The sequence below is a fragment of the Typopeltis vanoorti genome, chromosome 24 (genome assembly GCF_054136105.1).
Source record: "Typopeltis vanoorti isolate ZY-2024b chromosome 24, IOZ_Tvanoo_1.0, whole genome shotgun sequence".
NCBI classification, from domain to species: domain Eukaryota; kingdom Metazoa; phylum Arthropoda; class Arachnida; order Uropygi; family Thelyphonidae; genus Typopeltis; species Typopeltis vanoorti.
In genome coordinates this window covers 61,440,720-61,460,519 of record NC_143572.1, presented here as the reverse complement: position 1 = coordinate 61,460,519, position 19,800 = coordinate 61,440,720, and the positions used below count along the sequence as shown (strand labels likewise).

The window sequence follows — 19,800 nt, the reverse complement described above, 5'->3', positions numbered from 1 at the left end:
AAAATTCTTGAAGTAAGAAAATTAAGCCAAAATTATATTAAAAAATATAACTATTCATTTCAATCTATACAGACCCTCTATAATGCAAAATGAAATAATGGAAGGGGTTGATAATTAGAAAAGAACTTGCCAGACAAATTTTACAAACCTATTAGCCTTTGTGGTGGCACTGGTGGTCGAGGCGGTGGAGCAGGAGTTTCAACAGAAGGAACTGTTTGTTGGACATTACTAGAACTAGGATGAGGTCCACTAGATGTTAGTGTTCCACTATCATCATGATAATTTCTTCTAAGGGTGGAATCTTGTTCAACTGCTTCTGATGAGCTGTTTAACAGTAATGAAATTGTTACTTATGTTTACTCACATGAGCAATGCTGCATATAACATATCTCCTGATATCAGTGTAGTTTTATACAGGTATATTAAATAAGAGGAATAACTTATCAATTATTTATGGAGTTTGTATTCTCTAATAATAACTTCATAATTTTTGATAGTGATAATGGTCAAATACAATAAAACAAAAATAGATTAAGATGGAATCAGGGATTTGGTAAATATCTCAAATACACAATCATTATATTTCATCCACCAAAGTGGATATTTGTACACAGATGATCAAGACAAAATAAATCTAATATGACCATGCATTGTTGCCAAATATATCTAAAAACTTGAAAATCTCTCTCTCTCTATTGTTTCCAAGAAACATTAAGGAATTCACTGTTCACCTTCCTCTACATGATGTTCAACCATCTGCAATTCAACTTATCCAAATAATAAACTCATCTTACTAAGTGAACTTCAATATCCACAACTCCGACTGGCTCCTTTTTCCAACATCACTGTCAATGCTATACAATAAGCAGAAGTTTTTGCTATAAGCAATGACCTAAAGCATATTATACTTCTGACTATCTCAAATTACTGATAACCCTCTTCATTCTCCAAATACTCTATTTTTAGCTAGTTCTTCCAGATACACCAGAGATGAACACTACTATTGATAACTCATGTCATAATCTTAGGCAAGTCTCCTCTCTCACAGAATGTCATTCCTTTAACCGTGCCCAACCTTGTGTCCTTTGGCATATAATGGCATCAAGTGGGATGACCCAAACACCTGCTCTGAGTGAGTTATAGAAATTATCCTCATCTGCATGAAGGCATTCATTCATTCATTCTATCCTAAATTCTCATAAACTTTCCCAACTTGGTTCAACAGAAAGTGTACTAAGGCAGTTAAAAACACTCAGCATAAAGAAAGTGACTTGCATCAAAAACCACAGTTTCATACTCAGAGGTAGTTCATTTTTAAAGAACAAGTTGTTTAGTATTCTTCTGATGTCTTTATGCCACCTGGTTCTGATGGCATCTCTCCAAATGGCTCAAATGTTGTGCTCAAAAACTAACACCTATCCTGTATCACCTCTAAAATCTTTTGTACTTGGCAGACACTTATCCCACCGCATGCAAGCATGTATCCTGAATATTCCAAACAGGGGGAGATAAAAGTCTGTCAAACTTCTGACCAATCAGCATCCTCTTAATCCTCTCTAAAAATAATGGAGAGAGAGAAAGTCATCAACAGTCAACTTCTCACACTACTTAGGGGCCAACCAGTTAATCAGTAACCATCAATATGGATTCTGTCAAAGAAGATCCATGGCTGAACTCTTAGCTTACATCACCCACCACTAAAAAAGTACCACGGAAAGCTTGGAGAAACATCTGCTGTCACTCTTGACATTTCCAGAGCTTCTGATCATGTCTGGCATCGAGATCTGCTAAACAAACTGCCATCCTTTGGTCTACTACCTTTATCTGTAATTGGGCAGCTAGCTTTCTCTGGTTGTTCACTGCAGGTCATGGTGGTTGGATCTCTCTTTCTCTTCTAGCTTTGCCAACAAAGCTAGAAGAGAAAGAGAGATCCACAGAGTGTCAGAGTGCCACAGGATGTTCTATCATTTACTTCCTTGTTTTAAACTACTCTGAAATCACCATTAACCATATTCCTGGTAACAGTGCACTCTATTCATTTGACAAATCATGCAGTGCTCATACATTCCTGATTCAAGATCTTCAATCAGTACCTTAGAGATTGATCTCTATAAGATCCTTCAATGGGGCAAGGACAATCTGGTCACCTTTAATGCCACTAAAACTCAGTCTTGCCTTCCCCCCCCCTCACACCTGGTGATTTGTGTATTTACTAAGAGTAACACACAAATCAAAACACAAAAACAGGATCACCCTGTTTAGACTGGGTGATCCAGATTTAAACTCAGATTACTCTCTAGGCATAAACACATCAAATTAATAACTTCTTCACTGCTAAAAAATTAGATATTCTCTTCCACTTAAGATGCTATTTTTCACTACCAGCCCAGGTGTGTTAAGTAGACAAATCCAAAATCTGCCCATCCTTAGAACATTACTTGCATTTTTGGAATGGTGCACCTAAAAACCTTAAAAATTCTTTATGGTCCAAAGGAGGGCAATTTGGCTCACAGATTACCCTCACAGCCCCCCCCCCCACCAGACTTACTTCAACTTCTACCTCAAAGATGTACTGTTTCTGCTAGCTTCCCTTTTCATTACAACTGCAACAACAGTGAACACATATCTCCTTTTCCTCTTTTATTCCACATACCTCTAGAACGGCCTTCCTCATTAAGTATTCCCAAATAACTACAACCAGAAAAATGCCAATAAATCTCTTTCCCAACCCTCACCTGTGCCCACATGTGACAGTGATGTGCTTATAGGTTCTTCCACCTCTCATGTACAGAATCAATAAAACAATGCTAAAGGAATTTTTTCATGATGAGATGGATTGCTAGAGGTAGTCACAAGACATGATCAGAAATATGTAACTAACAATGTGGGCTATTCAAGATGAGTCAGATTCTGTCTAAATGCACGTGTGTTAATAATAATAACGGTTATATTCAATAAAAAGTCTAGAAATATTTTCGTTCAACAGATGAGTCACTTGAGGGTTAAAAGCTAAATAACAAAAAGTAGCTCTCCAGAAACAGTATGTGGATAGCGACATCTAAATAGCCAGCTTGTATGGTATGGCCATGTAATGGGTAGCATTACAGTACTATATTAATGGCCTGTATGTTTAAAAACCTTATTTGGCAGGATTCACATGAGTGAATGCACTAACCAGGAGTTCTTATCTAATGTCCGATTCTCAATTTCTCATGGTGTATTATGTTTTTAAAACTCATCTGCCTTTGACACTAAACAAATGAGGGCAGATTAGAAATTTTGGACTCAGCTGACCAAATCTGATATCTGTGCTGACTTAAACCATAAACAAATATAATGGTAGAGATATTCCAGACTATTCCAGCTGACATATCAAATGATATGTCAGCTGGAATAGTCTGGCTTTAACAGTGAAAAATCAGTAACTGCAACAACTAACTCAGCAGAACTGAAGATAAGCACTATCAAAAGTGCTTTTATTGCAACAAAAAAGAAGTGAGGCTAGCTGAGGAATCACAGAAATACAATGTGAATATAATTGGAGTTGGTGAGGCAAAAAAGACAAATAGGCGAGATAGATACTTTAATGATTACAAAATGTTATCTCAGAGCAATAATGATCAGAGAAAGGAAAAACTATAATATTCAACACTAAAAAGGAAGATAAATTTCTTGAATGGCAGGTACTTTCAAATGATGATGAAGGCACATTTCAAAATGCAAAACTGGACAATAAGGATTTAGCAGAAAAAAAGTGGAGGAATGTTTTAAGTCTGTAAAAGATTACTAACCAGTTCCTGTTTGAAACCTGAATAATAATGCTAAATATCTACTAAATAGTTGTTCAGGACATGGAACAGTAATTACAAACATCATGTTGCATCACAAGGATGTACATAAAGCATAAATTCACATGGATACAAGAGCTACAAGATATTACTACCATGGAGACCTAAGACTCATGGTAGTAATATCTTGTGGTGGAAAACATCACTGTGAAAGCCAGAAGTGAATCATGGATATGAGACATATACAGTATGAGATATATATAGAATAAAGGATATGAAAGTATGATTGATATCGTGGTGATTTGAAACAGACAATTACCACCATTTAGTTTTGAGGGTGATAAAAACAATTATAATATTAAAAACAAAACCGAGCAGCTTTCAGTGATGAAATGTAAATATAAAAATATTATTGAAGAAAAAGTGAAAATGTTTTAAAGCAAGAATCATACCTCAGAGAACCAACAGAAAAATATTGATTGCCTTAGTCAGAAAAGCTTGAACTGAAGTTCTCCAAGAATAACAAAAGCAGAACTTCCTGATGGATTCCAGAAAAAGTTAGTATCCTTCTCAATTAAGACAGCAGGTTACCACAGTCATTATATAGAGACAAACAATAAAGAAAGCTAAGCTGTATCTGAAATCAGCTAAACAAGTCAGAACAAGCCTTTAGAAAAGCTTGAAAAATAACATACAGAAGATAAATATAATGAAGATGGCAAGAAGTTCTGGAAGCTATTGATAAAACTTAAAATGGAGACGTTTTCTAAAGGAATCAGATGATAAAGATAACTGAAGATAAAGATATCTTGGATGTCAGGAGTAATTACTTAAAAGATCATTAAATGAGTGAAATAACTCTGGTAGAAAATACTGAAGAAAATATAATCTGGAGTATCAGTGTTTTAGTTTAGGAAAAAAAATCCGAAAGAAACCTGTGAAGTGGAAAGGTAGATGGAACAGATATTTCATCAAAATGGAGTTTAAAGGTTCTACAGTGGTTATTGCATATTTCAGATGGCTTAGTCAGGTCAAATTCGAGACAATGGGTGTAAGAGTACTCATAATACCCATCCATAAAAATGGAAATAAAACAATGTGAAAATTATAAAGGAATTTTTGGGTGGAGTATTCTAGGCAAGCTTTATGCAAGCATGCTTGAGAAGAGGCTAAAAAAATTACTGAACAGAAACTTAAGGTTTCTTTTCAATTCTTATCTGATTTTTAAACAGTGCAGAAATCATAAGAATTTACACTTTATCTTGAAAAGGCATATATGATACGGTGACAAGAGAAAAGCTTGAAAAGAAAATCTTTACAAGTTTATGTTTAAAATGAACAATAACACAGCCTATACTGAATTTAGAAGTCAGTGTTAGAATTAAAGGATATAGAAGAAGATGATGTAAGATAAGAAGACAGTAACCTGATAAAAAGAGATACTCAACTCAACTCTTTACTTTATGCAGGATGTTATGCTCCTAAATAAACCCTATATATCAGGCCTGCTAAGTGAATAAGAGCTGTGTTGAGTTTGCCACGAAAATTAGTGACAAAGAGACAGTAAACTAGAAATTCTGAACTGCAGTCTCAATGGAGAACCTATAGAATAAATAAAACAGTTCAGGCACTGCTTTTAGACTACAGCAGCTATGGTGGATGCCAGAATAATTTTACATGGAATAAAAGAAATTAAAATGCCAGATTAACTTACTGATCTGAGTAACAACTGACTAAAGACTAGAGTGCATAAAATCTAGTTTACTCTAGAAAAAGAAAAATTCTTTCTAACTTGAATTACACAACACATCTGCAGAACAAAGCGCTCTTTCACAAACTTTTCCATCATTATTCCCTCTCAACACAGGGTATATAAACTTTAGTTAACAGTACCAATCTCGGTTGTAACCAGCCTTCCCTTACAGCTGAAGTTAACTTTGTGACACCTTATCTCTTGGCAGCAATTAAAAAAATAAAAAAATACTTATTTCTCAAAATGATCTCACATGCTGCTCAACATACAGAGATCCCTGTTATGCTATTCCCTATATATCAAAGGTACCACAAATACAGGGAACAGCACCAGCAGTTAGTTATAGTACCAAACTTCAAAAAGTGTGTGCGTATATATCATCATCATCAAATTCCTGACATGTACCCTCAAGGGGTGTACAGGATATGATAGTACTACATGAAAAATTTACATCATTACTAACTTCCTATCTACAATTTTCCTCCAAATCAATCTATTACTTGTCAAAACCCCAATATTATCATTATCAGATCTTATATTTCTATCGTCTAAGGAACATTGAACCATATCAATCCACCTATATCTTGGTCTTCCTCTGAGTCGTTTTCCTGCCAACCTGGCAGAGAACACTTGTTTTGCCAATCTTTCCTCACCCAATCTGTTTAAATGACCATACCACCTGAGATTAGCTATGCTAATGCATTCCTGGATGCCAACAATGTCAAGTTCTTTCATAATATCCTCATTTTTAATATGATATTGCCATTGATGCCATCTGTTCACGCCTCTAATCTTTCTCAGGACTCTCATATCTACGGTCTCTAGTCTCTGGTCAAGTGTTTTACTTCTGACCCAGTAGTCAGATCCGTAAGTTAAAACTGGTTTGAACACTGTCTTGTATACAGCTAATTTAGTGTTCCGACTAATTCTCTCTTATTACTTATGAATTTATTCAATTGACTTCCTACCATACCAGCTTTGTTGATTCTGTTGTCTATTTCTATATTTAATTTATCATCTTCAGTAAAAATCGTGCCTAAGTAGCTTAAATGTTTTACTTGTTTCACAGGTTCCCTGTTCACAACACAATTGACATTTTCAACAATTCTACCTATTTTCATTGTCTTTTTAATGCTGACCTTCATACAATATCTATTACAACAGTTATTCAATTTAGTCAGGGACTCTTGCAAACTTGTAGCAGATTTATTTATAAGTATAACATCGTGCACATAAAACAAAGAGCTGACATTAACATCTCCAATTCTGATATCATGTTTAATACCACTTTCCTTCATAATGTGATCCATATAGATAATGAATAACAGAGAGGATAATGTACATCCTTGTCTCACACCAGATTTAACATTAAACCATCTTCCTGTACTTTCATCAATTCTAACTGCCAACTTACAACTCAAATATAGACTAAGTATTGCTTGATATAATGCCCCATTGACACCATATTACTGTAGCGTATTGAATAGCTTCTCTCTTTCTTGACACCTTGTCATATGCCTTTTCCAGATCGACAAACTTTAATTAGATCTTTGTTATATTCCCATGCTTTCTTGACTATTTGTCGTAAAGTGAAGACCTGACAGCCTCTATTTGGTCTGAATCCAGCTTGTTCTTCAACAAGCTTTTCTTCCACAATTATTCTCAACCGTTTCTCAAGTATGCTTGCATAGATCTTGCCAGGAACACTCAGTAGGGAAATACCTCTGTAATTCTCACATTCAGTTTTATTTCACTTTTTATATATGGGTACTACTAGAGCTGTATTCCAATCATTGGGAATTCGTCCCTCTGTCCAGGCTTTCTGAACTATGCAGTGCAGCCATTGTAAGACTCTTATACCACCATACTTCAGCATTTCTGGTCGAATATCATCTACTCCTGCTGCCTTTCCACATTTCAAGCCTTTGATGGCTTTTTCTACTTCAAGTATGGATATGTATTCCTGACTGTATGCCTGTTGAGTGTTTTTTTTACCACTGTGCTATCACTGCTTGTTTCATTTAGCAATTTTTCTAAGTAATTACTCCATAATTCAAGGATATCTTTTTCTCCTGTTTTCATTTCACCTTTATCATCTCTAACTCCTTTTACAGCACTCTTTCCTCCATTCTTAAGATTCTTCAACAACCTCCAGAATATTTTGTCACCTTCTTGATATTTATTTTCTATGTTCTTGTCAAAGTCCTCCCATGACTTTTGTTTAGCTAGTTTTACACACTGTTTAGCTTTCTTACATTTGTCTCTGTATTCTCTACGAGCAAAAGCTGACCTATTTTCCAGGAACCTTTGATATCCTTTCTTCTATTCCTTCATTGCCTCTTTAACTTCCTGTGTCCACCATGGAATTCTCATTTTTCTATCCTTGCAGACAACCTCACCACATGCCTCTCTGGCTGAATCAATCAGGATTTTCTTCAAGGCCACTGAATCTCCAAGGTTTGGTCCCTGTTCTCAAACTCTTTCATTTTTTCTTCAATAATCTTTGTGTATTTTAGCCTACAGTTCACATCTGAGAGCTGCTCGACTTTTATTCGCTTTAAAACTTTCTTACATGTTATTCTTTTCAATACGAAATTCAATTTTATCCTGCTCAAGACTAAATAGTGATCACTTCTAATTTCAAATCCTCTGTACACTCTGGTGTCGAGCACCAGGGAGAAAACATCACTATCAACAATAATATAGTCAATGAGACTTTTCTTATTCCTTGCCTCTTCTATGTGAATTTGTGCACATTTTTATGTTGGAACATGGTGTTAATGATAACCAGTCCATGTCCTGAGCAGAAATCCAACAAACCTGAACTATGAGCAGAAATCACATAGTTCAGGTATTTGCCATTATTATTTTTTTGCTCTTTTCTCCAAATTTTCCCAATATATTTTTGTATGTCTGACAATCATTTCCTACTCTGCTATTTAGATCTCCAACAAGGACCAACTTTTCCTTTTTCATTGTGTCAGTTGCTTTTTCTAAAAGCATCAAAAAATTCCTCCACTTCTATCTTAGTAGAACCTTCTGTAGGACCACAGGCACAAATAAATCTCTTGTCCAATTCCCCATTCAGATATTTGTCCACATCACTCTACTTGTGATTGCCTGCCATTCAAGAAGATTAGCCTCGTATTTTGTGTTGAATACTATGGCTACTCCTTCTTTTCCTTGATTGTCATTTCCTGAATATAACATTTTGTATTTATTGTTCAGAAAGATCTCACCAGCTTTTGTCTTTTTTGTTTCAGTCACCCCCTATTATGTCGATCTGGTACTTATCTAATTCCTCCGCTAGTTCCATTTCTTTACCATTCAGGCTTCTTATGGATAGTACCGATCTTTAACTCTGGTGATGTTAAGTTGGGGTGTGCTTTCAGATTTGTTCGAGTAGCTGACTTTTTGCTGTTCGCCCTGGTTCCCTGGCGAAAACAATGGGGGCTTTGTTTAACCGGGCGACACCCCAGCCGGCATGAAATTTTGTCATGTTGTACCATAATTTTCTATATTGGTTTAAGCCAATAAGAATACAATTTGGTCGGCCAAATTGCCAGCCCATCCTCGTTCGTTCAGTATCCAGGTAGATACCCAACAGGGTACACCACGAGAAGGCGAGGATTAGACATTAGGTCAGAAGCCCTGGTCGGTTCTCCGCATTCCTTTAAAGGCTATGTGGAGGTCTCCTCAGAGTTATACAGCTTTGGCCCTTAAGCACTCCATGTGTGTGTGTGTGTGTGTATATATTGTCTATGCTCCTTTCAAAACTCCATATCAAGCTGGCTGATCTCATCTGCACCCCCTGAAGTCCATATCCCATCATTCTCAGTTCAAAAAACCCTGTACACACCTTGTTCTTGCAACTTGTTTTTGACTGAACTAGAAGATCTGACCTGTATATTTGAAAAATGCATAAGAAACATCCACTGCAGCAATCATGATCGGCCAGGTCTACCTGATCCGTGTCTGATACTATGAAAAGAATTGAATGGAAAAAGACAACCAGTCTTTATCCATTATGAAAGACTATTTTTTGAACCCAATATATGAAAGGCCTTTTTTTTCTCCTCCCTTTCAGAATTATCAGCAAATCTTAAAAATAAACCCAATTCCAATAAAACAAGCAACCTGCAAGTGCCCACAGAGAGCAGCACTCATAGGACTTTAGGCTTTCAATCTAGATTGACTTTTGTGCTGCATGCAGATTACGTTTCTCATATTTCTGTGTTGTGTTGCAAGGATAAAGAAGCTGTGGACATGGTGCAAAGAAAAGTTACAAAGATTATATATCAGGATTATGGAATTCAGATTATGAGGAAAGATTGCAAGTATGTGGACTGCAGGCTCTGGTTAATTGGAACAATATGAGTGATATGACAGAGGTCTACAAACTTCTAAATGAGTCTTATAGGACATCGTCTGATATTTTTCGTAATATGGAAAGAGCGAGAACACTGGCATCGATGGAAGTTAAGTTTGTTTGCAATTAAGTGAGGCAAAAGTTAGATTTTTCTCTGAGAGCAATGAATGAATAACAGTTTGGCTGTTGAAGTGGTAAATGCATCTAATGTGAATGAGTTTAAGGGAAGGTATGACAGCAGGTGATGTATAGCCTTTCCTTGATGAGTCTGACTCCCTGGAGGTCTTAGGATAATAATATTGCACCTCTCTAGATGTCACAGTAACAAACAAAATATTGATATAATTAAAACCTTTAGTCAATTATTTCAGGTGATGTATTCATTCCATTAAAACTTAATGTCATGTTCTATAGTTTTTTTACCTGAAGAATGCAGATAATAACCACTTAATTTTTTTTAATGTAATATCATCTGAATAAAACAGCTTAATATTTCCTAGTCTGGTGTCAGGTTTAATAGCACTTACATAAGGAAAGTACAGGTAGTCCTCGACTTACGACGGGTTCCATTCCAGCATCTCCGTCGTAAGTCGAGGACTTTTTTTAATTCTTAATTTGTTTGATTTCTGTTATAATATTTTCATAAATTAGGTTTCTATTTAACTTAAAACGGTTAAAATTGTATAAACTTTGTAAACATTTATAAATGATTTATTAGCACATATACATATACATTTACATATTACATAAATATGTAAATACAAAATTAAGAAAGAAAAATTTAAGAAAAAATACATAGACACATCAAATATCACCATTTTTGATTTGTGTTTATTTCAGATTTTTCTTGAAAATTTTGGCAGTTTCAAAATCGGAACTAGCAGCTTCTCCCATTATTCATATGTTATGTAAATTAAATCAGCTTTTGAATCGATAAAATCAACCTTTACTAGCATTAAATGTATGCTAAATATGTGTATTTAGCTTCTTGTTGTTTCCTTAAATTGTCAAATAGGCTGAGTGCTTTTGTTTGAATCATAAACAAACAGAGGAATATTCTTGTTGATTTGATCATCTATCCATATCATTAAAAGCTTTTCCATTTCATATATATTGGCCCTTCTCTTTTTTTTCGTTAAAATTCTACATTTCATATTAACTGCCCCTTCAGCTGCCTCCATTATTCTTGATTTATCTTTTATAATTGTTGAAACAGTTGAATGCGATAGTTTTTCTTCTCGTACTATTTCACCGACTTTCTTTCCTTTGTCATATGCTTTAATGACCTTCATTTTAACATCTAAACTTAAAGCTTTCCTCGCCTTCTTTTTTATGTTGAATTTTCATCAGTTGTATTACTTCTCTTACTGGACATGATAGAGTTACGAGATACAAAAATTGCAACGAGAGAAATGAACACTTTAACTGCTGATTAGCAACTAATGTGCCAAAGGCTATGATAAGTTAGAAGTGGGTGAATCATAGCAGTAGCTATGATTCACCCACTGTGTATTGGTGATAGGCTTTGCTTGTCAACTAATGGCGACACTGCAATGGTTATACAAAAGTCTTCTTTTTCTTCTTCCCTTTAGGTATTAGGCCTAGTGGCCTGTTATGGAGCTCTCTTTAGCCCCTTCTAAGCCATACCAGCCCCGAGGATAACGTGGCTAGCCCTATGTCTCCCGATGTGTCCTATGTCTTAGCTGAGTTTGTTCACGGGGCCAGTTTGCCTACTTGCAGGAGGAAAAACCCCAGATAAACTGGGGAGAAAACCCTGCGGTACACGTCCAAGACCAGCTAACTTGGCTATGCCTGAGAAGGATCTTTAAGCTCCTCACGTCGGCAACGGGAGTCGAACCTAGGACACTGCTTTCCCAGTCATATGGTTGTGAAGCACACAGCCACTCGGCTAACCATGCAGACGTATACAAAAGTAATGTGACATATGTATGTATATGCTGACGAAAAAGTTAAATTTTAGAATTTTTAATAATAATTTTTGACCGTCGTAAGTGAGAATAGTCGTAAATCAAGGACTACCTGTACTATGAAACCATATTAAACCACAAAAAAGAATTTATAAAAAAATAAAAATTCAACAAAAAAAGGCATCAAAAACCCATAAATTAAAAATTCTTGAAGCTTTCACATCCATTTAAAACATTTGTGGCCTTAGCAGTTACATAAATGATGTGCACCACCACTCATCCAAACAAAACTTTTTGTTGCAGAACTTCCAGCTGGTGACCTCAACTGCCCAAACTACACCTTACACAATTTCTTCTCCCACAAGGCTGGAGCTTGTGCATTCATCAGAAATGACATCCCATGCCAGAGAATACAAAGCCACAAACTCCCCCCCCCCACACACACCCAATTTGATCTACTCTTGATCATAATCTCTTAACCAAACTTTGTTGCATTCATTTGTCTCCATTTTCCAAACTTTGATCATGGGTTGAAATACCCAAAAAAGTGAGGTTGTAGTCAGCTCTTTTTGAAGATTGACATCTGTAACTCAAACCAGTTTCCTTTCTTTTATACCACTGATCAAACAGGTAGCAATGTTGAGATATTTGCCATCAGCAAGCACCTAAAACAGATAGTCTACCCACTTACTAGAATACAAAGACAACCCACCATCCTGCCAAGACTTCAGACCTCATAATAAAAATTTCTTCTTCAAAATACATACAAGATCTCCCTTGGTAACTCAGGCCACTATATATCCTTGAACAAGTTTCTCCTGCTTTGGAAAAACATTCACCCAGACATTCTCAAGTCTTGTATCCAACATTCCATCAAATGGAACATCAATGATTTCTACTCTTCCTTTCTGAAGTGCAACTATTGTTTCCATTTTCCAAACTTAAACTGCTGCTTAGAGAAAGCAACAAAAATAATCCTTACTGGAATGAAGGCTATTATCCCCATAATTCCACCAATATTCCTGACCACTATTCAAAGCCATAGGTCTTCAACTAATGTGCCAAGGCAATAAAAAGAAATTTAACATATTAAAGGCTCAAGACCAAACATGCAAGGAAAAATGGGATTTAAAACTGCTTCTATGGAGAAGCTGGCCATCATTCCAGAGAATACAGTGTTGTGTGAGACCTGACTTTTGAGGTTTAAGACATTTGATACAGTACTGATGTTCACTAACATTATTTTCTGAAGAATGGCCTGTCAGTCAAAAGTATGTTAGATTATGTCATCAATGTCTCGAAATCTAGATGCAGTCTCCAGATTTGGTAAACATCTAGAGGAAAAAATTTGTCTTATGTAGTTGGTAAGATATTAGAAACTTTGTTGATCAGAAAATCAGGTGAAACTTCTTCAAATTTGCCAACTGATGCAGAAATGTGCACATCTAAAGATCACGCCAACCTATACTAGCTTGCAACAGTGTGTGTGTGGGGGGGGGGGGGGGGGGGGGGACAGCCTTTCTTTCTGTCTAAATGGCCGTTGAGCCTTTTGGGCTTTCACATCCAGAAAAATTATAGCATCGCTCAAATGCATTGCTACTTTACTGGCATCACTCTCATACAACTGTTAGAGAGAGAGAGAGATGCCCAAGATAAAGCAATCCCACCACACACATACACAGCTTTATCAAACACTCTTTGCCCAGCACTACCCCTAGTTTTGTAAGAGAGAAATCAGTAGAGTCTTAAATAAACCAGACATCAAGTTACTACGTTAAAGAGCCAAGAGGCTATTTTTCCGGCGGCGTAAATTAAGTTAAGGGGATAATAAATCCCTCATTATTTTTTTTTAAAGCCAGATACGAAACTTGGAGATCGAAATCTATCGAAATCAAAGAGTTTCATGCTAAAGAACTATCAGCGAGTCCAGGCGTAAGTTACACCTGGACTCGCCGATAGTTCTTCGGCATGAAACTCTGATTTCGATCTCTGAGTTTCGTATCCAGCTTTAAAATAAAATAATGAGGGATTTATTATCCCCTTAACTTAATTCAGACATCAAGTTATTTGAACCTGATAGTGCTCCCCCATAGTGTACTAAAAATAATTGTGGTACAAAACTAACACCAATCCTACATCACCTCTTCAAATCTTTCCTGCTGAAGTGGCATATACCCTACAGCATGGAAATAAGCCTACATTTATTCCATTCCAAAAAAGATAATAAGTCAGCCAACAGACTACCATATAACTGCTCTTCAGTTCTCTCAAAAATCATGAAGGTCATCAAGAGACAACTTATTCACCTGAAGGCTTAATATGTAATTAGTGACCAACAACATGGAATCTACTTTTCAATCTAGCCTTTATCACCCATCCTTAGGCAGAACCCATGGAAAGTTTGAGAGAAATCTATTTGTTCACTCTTGACTGACATCTGATCGAGACGGCACAGAGGCCTGCTCAGCAACTGCATATAGTTTCTTCTCCTCAGATTTTCCCAGAAATATAGGACTACAACTTTGGCTCTATACTCTCAATCCTCCCTGCACATAAATGATCTCTCACTGACTTTGAATCCTATTCACGGCTTTGCTGATGAAACTCCATTCTTCTTATATCTGACACTCTTCTTACATTTACATTCTTCATTTGACAATCCTTGGCACCCAGTCGTCAGAGAACTCAGCATCTTCCATGATGACCTAAACTATGATCTCATTGCTATTCAATGAGGTTAGAATAACCTTGTGAACTTCAATGCTATCAAAATGCAGTCCTGTCTAATTTATCAAAGAAACATTTCAAACTCCTTCCACTGACATTTTTATTATATCCAGATCTCTCTTCAAAGGCTAATTTAACCCTCAACTTATTCTGAGACAAACATCTGTGGCATAGCTTCTGCAGCTCCACTTTTCCTCTCAAGAACTACTTCTCACCTGTACAAATTTTAATAATGAATAAATTCAAAATCTGCCCAACCATGGAACAATTTTCACAAATCTGGGGTAGTACACCCAAAACTTCCTCAAGATTGCTCAATGCTATACAGAAGCAGGCAATCTGATTAACTGATGATGCTTCTCACAAGTTAATTTCAATCACTCACATTCAGCTCCTTTGCTCTGCAGAACTGCCCACTAGCACTTCTTCATCTTCAATGTTTCTAATAAGAATAGATATCAGTTAACATCCACTTAGTGTCTGGCTTTAAAATTAACTTCTTGCTCCTGCTTGAGTGAAACACTGCACATTACTTTTTTAAAAATTAACAAATATTTTATAACCAAACTAACAATAACTCATTGGTATGTGTGCAAGTGAGAGAAAATACAATCTGTTAACCTGTAACAGCAACATAAAAAAGGTTCACATCAAATAGATTATCATTTAATATTTACATAAAATAATCTCTCAAACTATTGAGATAGAGAGGCAATAATTCCAATTGAAATTAGGAAGTTTAACAGGGTTTAGGCTATCTTTAAAAGACTGATTTTAAAAGTTTGAGACTCTGTAGTTCAATCAGTTTCAATGAAGTATGGTTTGAAAAAGAGGAGTGGTTCGAATTCTATATGGGATGCAAATAATTTATTTATATTGCAGACAGAATAACATCTGAAAAATTTCAACTTTTTTTTTTTGTTTCCTTACCAGCTGTGTGATTCTTATTCAATTTCTCATGCTGATTTCAAATATGCTTTTTTATTTCTTTCTATCACATACAATTTTTGAGAAACAAGTCTATGCATTTTTATGATGCAAACACTATTAACAATATCATACATGCAGAATGAAAGTCAACTAGAATGATTGTTCTCATGCCTTCAATTTATAAGATGAATTTCGTATTTCCCATTTCAGACCTCCAACAGTAATTAGCTAACATAGTATGACTCCACTTCCCCTTATACCTGTTGATGAAACCTCTTGCTAAGTTCATCCCTTACCGACCCGAGATTTTTTTGGAAAAGTCAGATTTGAGTCCAGAAAGTGCATTTGCAGAGACATCTTGCAGCCCATGTCATGATATGCTTGTGATTAGAAGAAACGATTTATTTGTAATCTGAAGATTTGTGGTAGCTCAAAAAGTTTTCTGCAACTAACTTAAAATGTGTCCATACATTAGCTTCCTTTTAGTTTAGAACTTGCTCAGATTTGGAATCATTCATTAACAATTTAATTTCTGGCAATGAAAAGGTCTTCCTTCACTTTCGCATCACTTATTTTTGGAAATTTTTGTTTCAAATAAACCCTGCTTCATTGCTTTCACAAAGTTTTTCATGAGTCCACGTTTGATGTGAAGTGGTGGCAAATAGATTTTTTCTGACTACCAATGTAGCATGTTTAACATTTTCTCCAGGCATGAAATATGTATGCAAAAGACATTGTTTAACAACATAATGAAACTGCTGGTCCTGCTGTCCCATTCACATAGGAATCAACAGTACTTAGTGTATCCTATCTGTAACCCAAGCAAAACAGCAATGACTTCAAGATCAACACACATGTTCCACTTGTAGACATAATGTTTTCCATGTACTGTTTTCATGTTTTTGTATGTTTCCTTCATAGTAACTGAATGGGCTAGTGGGATGAATGGATATAAATCCTACTGTGAAGAACAGCTATCAAACTGGATTTTGACGAATCAATAAAAAGTCTCCAATTAGACAGTGTGTGTTCAATGCCATATGACTCCATTAGTCCAGCTATGTTAAAACAAAAGGTCGGGTATCACTTTCAATGAAATAACTAATGTACCCACTTTCATGCTGTCTTAAATATGTGACCTTAATAGCTAGGGGATTCCATCTGTGCAGCTGTGATGCTAACAGTTCTGTGTGATCCTTTGTAAGATTAAGATCTCTTACAAGATCCTTCAATTCCTATTGGGCAATTAAGTATGGATCATCACTTTCAGCTCCAAAATCATGTTCTGTGTCAGATATTTCCTCTGTTTTTTTTCACCACAACTGTCAACGTTTGCAGGTGTTGGGTGTTTGGTACTGGCAAATTAACAGAATGAGGTACTGGTCACAAAGCCAATGCAACATGATACACAATGTGTTTCTTATTTTCTGATGAAAATTCTGAACTTTTGTAAGGCAGAAATAACAGTCAGTAAATTGATTAGTTGGCTCTCTCTCCAAATCATTGAAACAGCAAATGGCATGCAGGATCTGGTTCCTTTCAGCCAAGCCTGCAGATTAACCACACAACTTGCACAACACACATGCAGAGCCCAGTTTTTTCTTGATCACCTACCTTACAACCAAAATAACATTCACAGGCTTCCTAAATTAACTCAGTTAAGTGGTCTCTGCTTATTCTTCAGGGTGAGCTCACTATATAGCAAAACAAATTAGGAGAATTGATCCAAATGAGGCATTTTTCTGTCGCACAGAGAATATGACACAAGCTAAATCCAAGACACACACACACACACCAAATGGACTGTGTAGGCTAATGTGGAAACAATGTAATGTGTTGCATTATCTCTTCGTAAATAAACACAGTTGATGCAATAACAGCAGAATGATTGCATCACAACAGGCAACAATAGCTCATATACGCCTAGTGTTTTTCTCTGGAATGGTATGTGATAGAAAATTTTTTTAAATATATTTGAAATCAGCACTAAAAACTGATTCAGAAATACCTTTTCTTGCAAAAGAAACAATATATGTGTCAGACATTAAAAAGTTCTGGTAAAAGTTATAACCTCTACCAGAGCTTTTAATGGAAGTTGAGTTAATTGGTCTCAATACAGTTTTTCTGCAGGCCTATTTCCTGGAGGAAAATTGTATTGAGACCAATTAACTCAACTTCCATTAAAAACATGAAACTGACAGCTACAATATACACTATGTAGATATAATTAACCACCCTATCAGAATAATCAGATTTTATAGAAGTTACTTGGCTGTGACAGGCCATTAAGTCCAACATACAAGGAAAAACTGATTTAAAACTGCTTCTCTAGAGAAGCTGACCATCATTCTGAAGAATACTATGTCTGGTCTCAATACTGTATGCAAGACCTGACTTTTGAGGTGTAAGGCATTTATAGTACTGATGTTCACTAATCCTGTTTTTTACAGAATAGCCTGTATGTCCAAAATATGTTAGGTTACATCCACAAGGAATCTGACCGACACCGTCTACAGACAGAGGTAACATTCATCTTCTGTAGTTGGTAAGATATTTAGAAACTTTGTTGACTGGAAAATGTGGGTATCAGGTGAAACCTCTTCAAGATTTTGCTGATAAGTTCAGAAATGTCTGCAATATATGGGATTGAAACCCGAGTTCTATTGCAGTATTAACGGGTGTAGAAATGTGAGAGTAACCTATTATTCATTGAATTGACAAGCAACGTGGCCATATGATTTCATTAATGCTTGAAAAGTGGGAAATTACAGCTGTAAGGATGAAGGAGAGGAAAAAAATATTATGTGCTCTGTAATTAAGGATTTGGTAACTCCAATTGCCTGGGAGACATGATATGTAGAACTTTGTGTATATCTGCCAGTAAAGAGAGGTTTTCTATATATATGCTGGTGAATCAGGTACCTAGGTAAGTAGGATGTCCAAGAAGGACCAACTCCCAGAATTCTTTTTTTCCATAGTGAAACTGAATATATAGATGAAAATGGTTGATTTGATATAGAAAAGTGCATACTTCATTTTCAGAATGAGAATAAATGGCAAATACATCATCTGTATAGTGGACCCCAGAGCATAGATTTGGGGATGGTAGAAAAGAAAAAGCATCGTTTAGATCAGGGGTCGGCAAAGCGATGGCCCGCATGCAGCCCAAACGTTCATTTTTGGCAGCCCATGAAGGGTTGACCATATCATGTGTTCCATATGTTGAATTATTTAAATGATACATTTTATTCCAAAATGACTCTCAATCTATTTAGATTTTTTTTCAGCTGAAATATCCCTGTATTATAAATTAATCTTCACAACAACAGGAGTGAAATTTTCATACAGAAGGAAATAACATCAGCAAAAGTCAGCGAAGGATCATTTCAAAGCCAACTAAAATATCAGAAGATGGTAAGGAAATATGACTGGAGGAACTTTTTCTAAGCTTTTCTTGAGCTGGTTCCTGAGTTAGTCAATCTCTGGCATGGGCAAGCAGGTTTTTTTTTCCACCCAGAAACTTGGGTTTTTCATCCAATAAACTCAAGAAAATCGACTGTAGAACCCACATTATCTCAGACAAAAACATACCCTGTTAGGGTTAGGTACCAAGAGATGACAGCACTTGTTTACCAGTCTCTTCATCGATGTTGCTTATAATTAGTGATAGTCTTGGGCGAGCTATCTCTGATTGGTTACCAGTGGAGAGTGAACTGCCCACTCAACGTTTTGGTTTCCAAAAAGCTAGATAGGGTTAAAAGGCCTGTCTACTCCCTATAAGGGAATAAAAGGCTGCTTTTTTTTTCCTTAAAAGAGTATTGTGGAATTCTTCATAAATCGTCTAGCTGATGTACACTTAGATGAATAGAAACTCAGCCACTATATGTAAGAGTGAAATACAATTCACAATGGGTCTGACAAGATTGGAAGACAATATAAATGAGGAGTTCTCCCAAAGTTAGTGCATAGCTTGTTCACTATATTATCTTCCTAGCTTACAACTTCATTAAAGAGCTCATTCAGATGCCTAATCTGTGTTGCAGTAGGGTTATAATTTACTTCTTGATATGTAGATGTACATCCTCTAAAAGGAGGTCTAACTTTTGTTATAATTGCTTTCATTCATTACCACTATGGCTTTCTTTATCCACTTTGAAAATATACAGTTCTTTTTTCAGAGAGAGGATAATATGAAATTTAACAGTAGCTAAATTAGAAGGGAGTAACATGACATTAAATAATGAAGCAACAATTTCAAACAGAAAGGTCAACATCAACATTTCAAAAACCAAAAAGATTATATCC

The 19,800-nt window shown here is 35.9% G+C and overlaps 1 protein-coding gene across 5 annotated transcripts in view; it reads right to left on the bottom strand.

Annotated features, from left to right (window-relative positions):
- msn (serine/threonine-protein kinase msn) overlaps positions 1–19,800 on the bottom strand; it is a 566,215-nt gene that overhangs the window by 286,046 nt on the left and 260,369 nt on the right. For all 5 annotated transcript variants that reach the window (XM_090413541.1, XM_090413543.1, XM_090413544.1 and 2 more), the window contains exon 14: positions 149–324. In XM_090413541.1, coding sequence (XP_090269667.1) covers positions 149–324 — 176 coding nt within the window. The remainder of the gene's footprint in view (positions 1–148; positions 325–19,800) is intronic.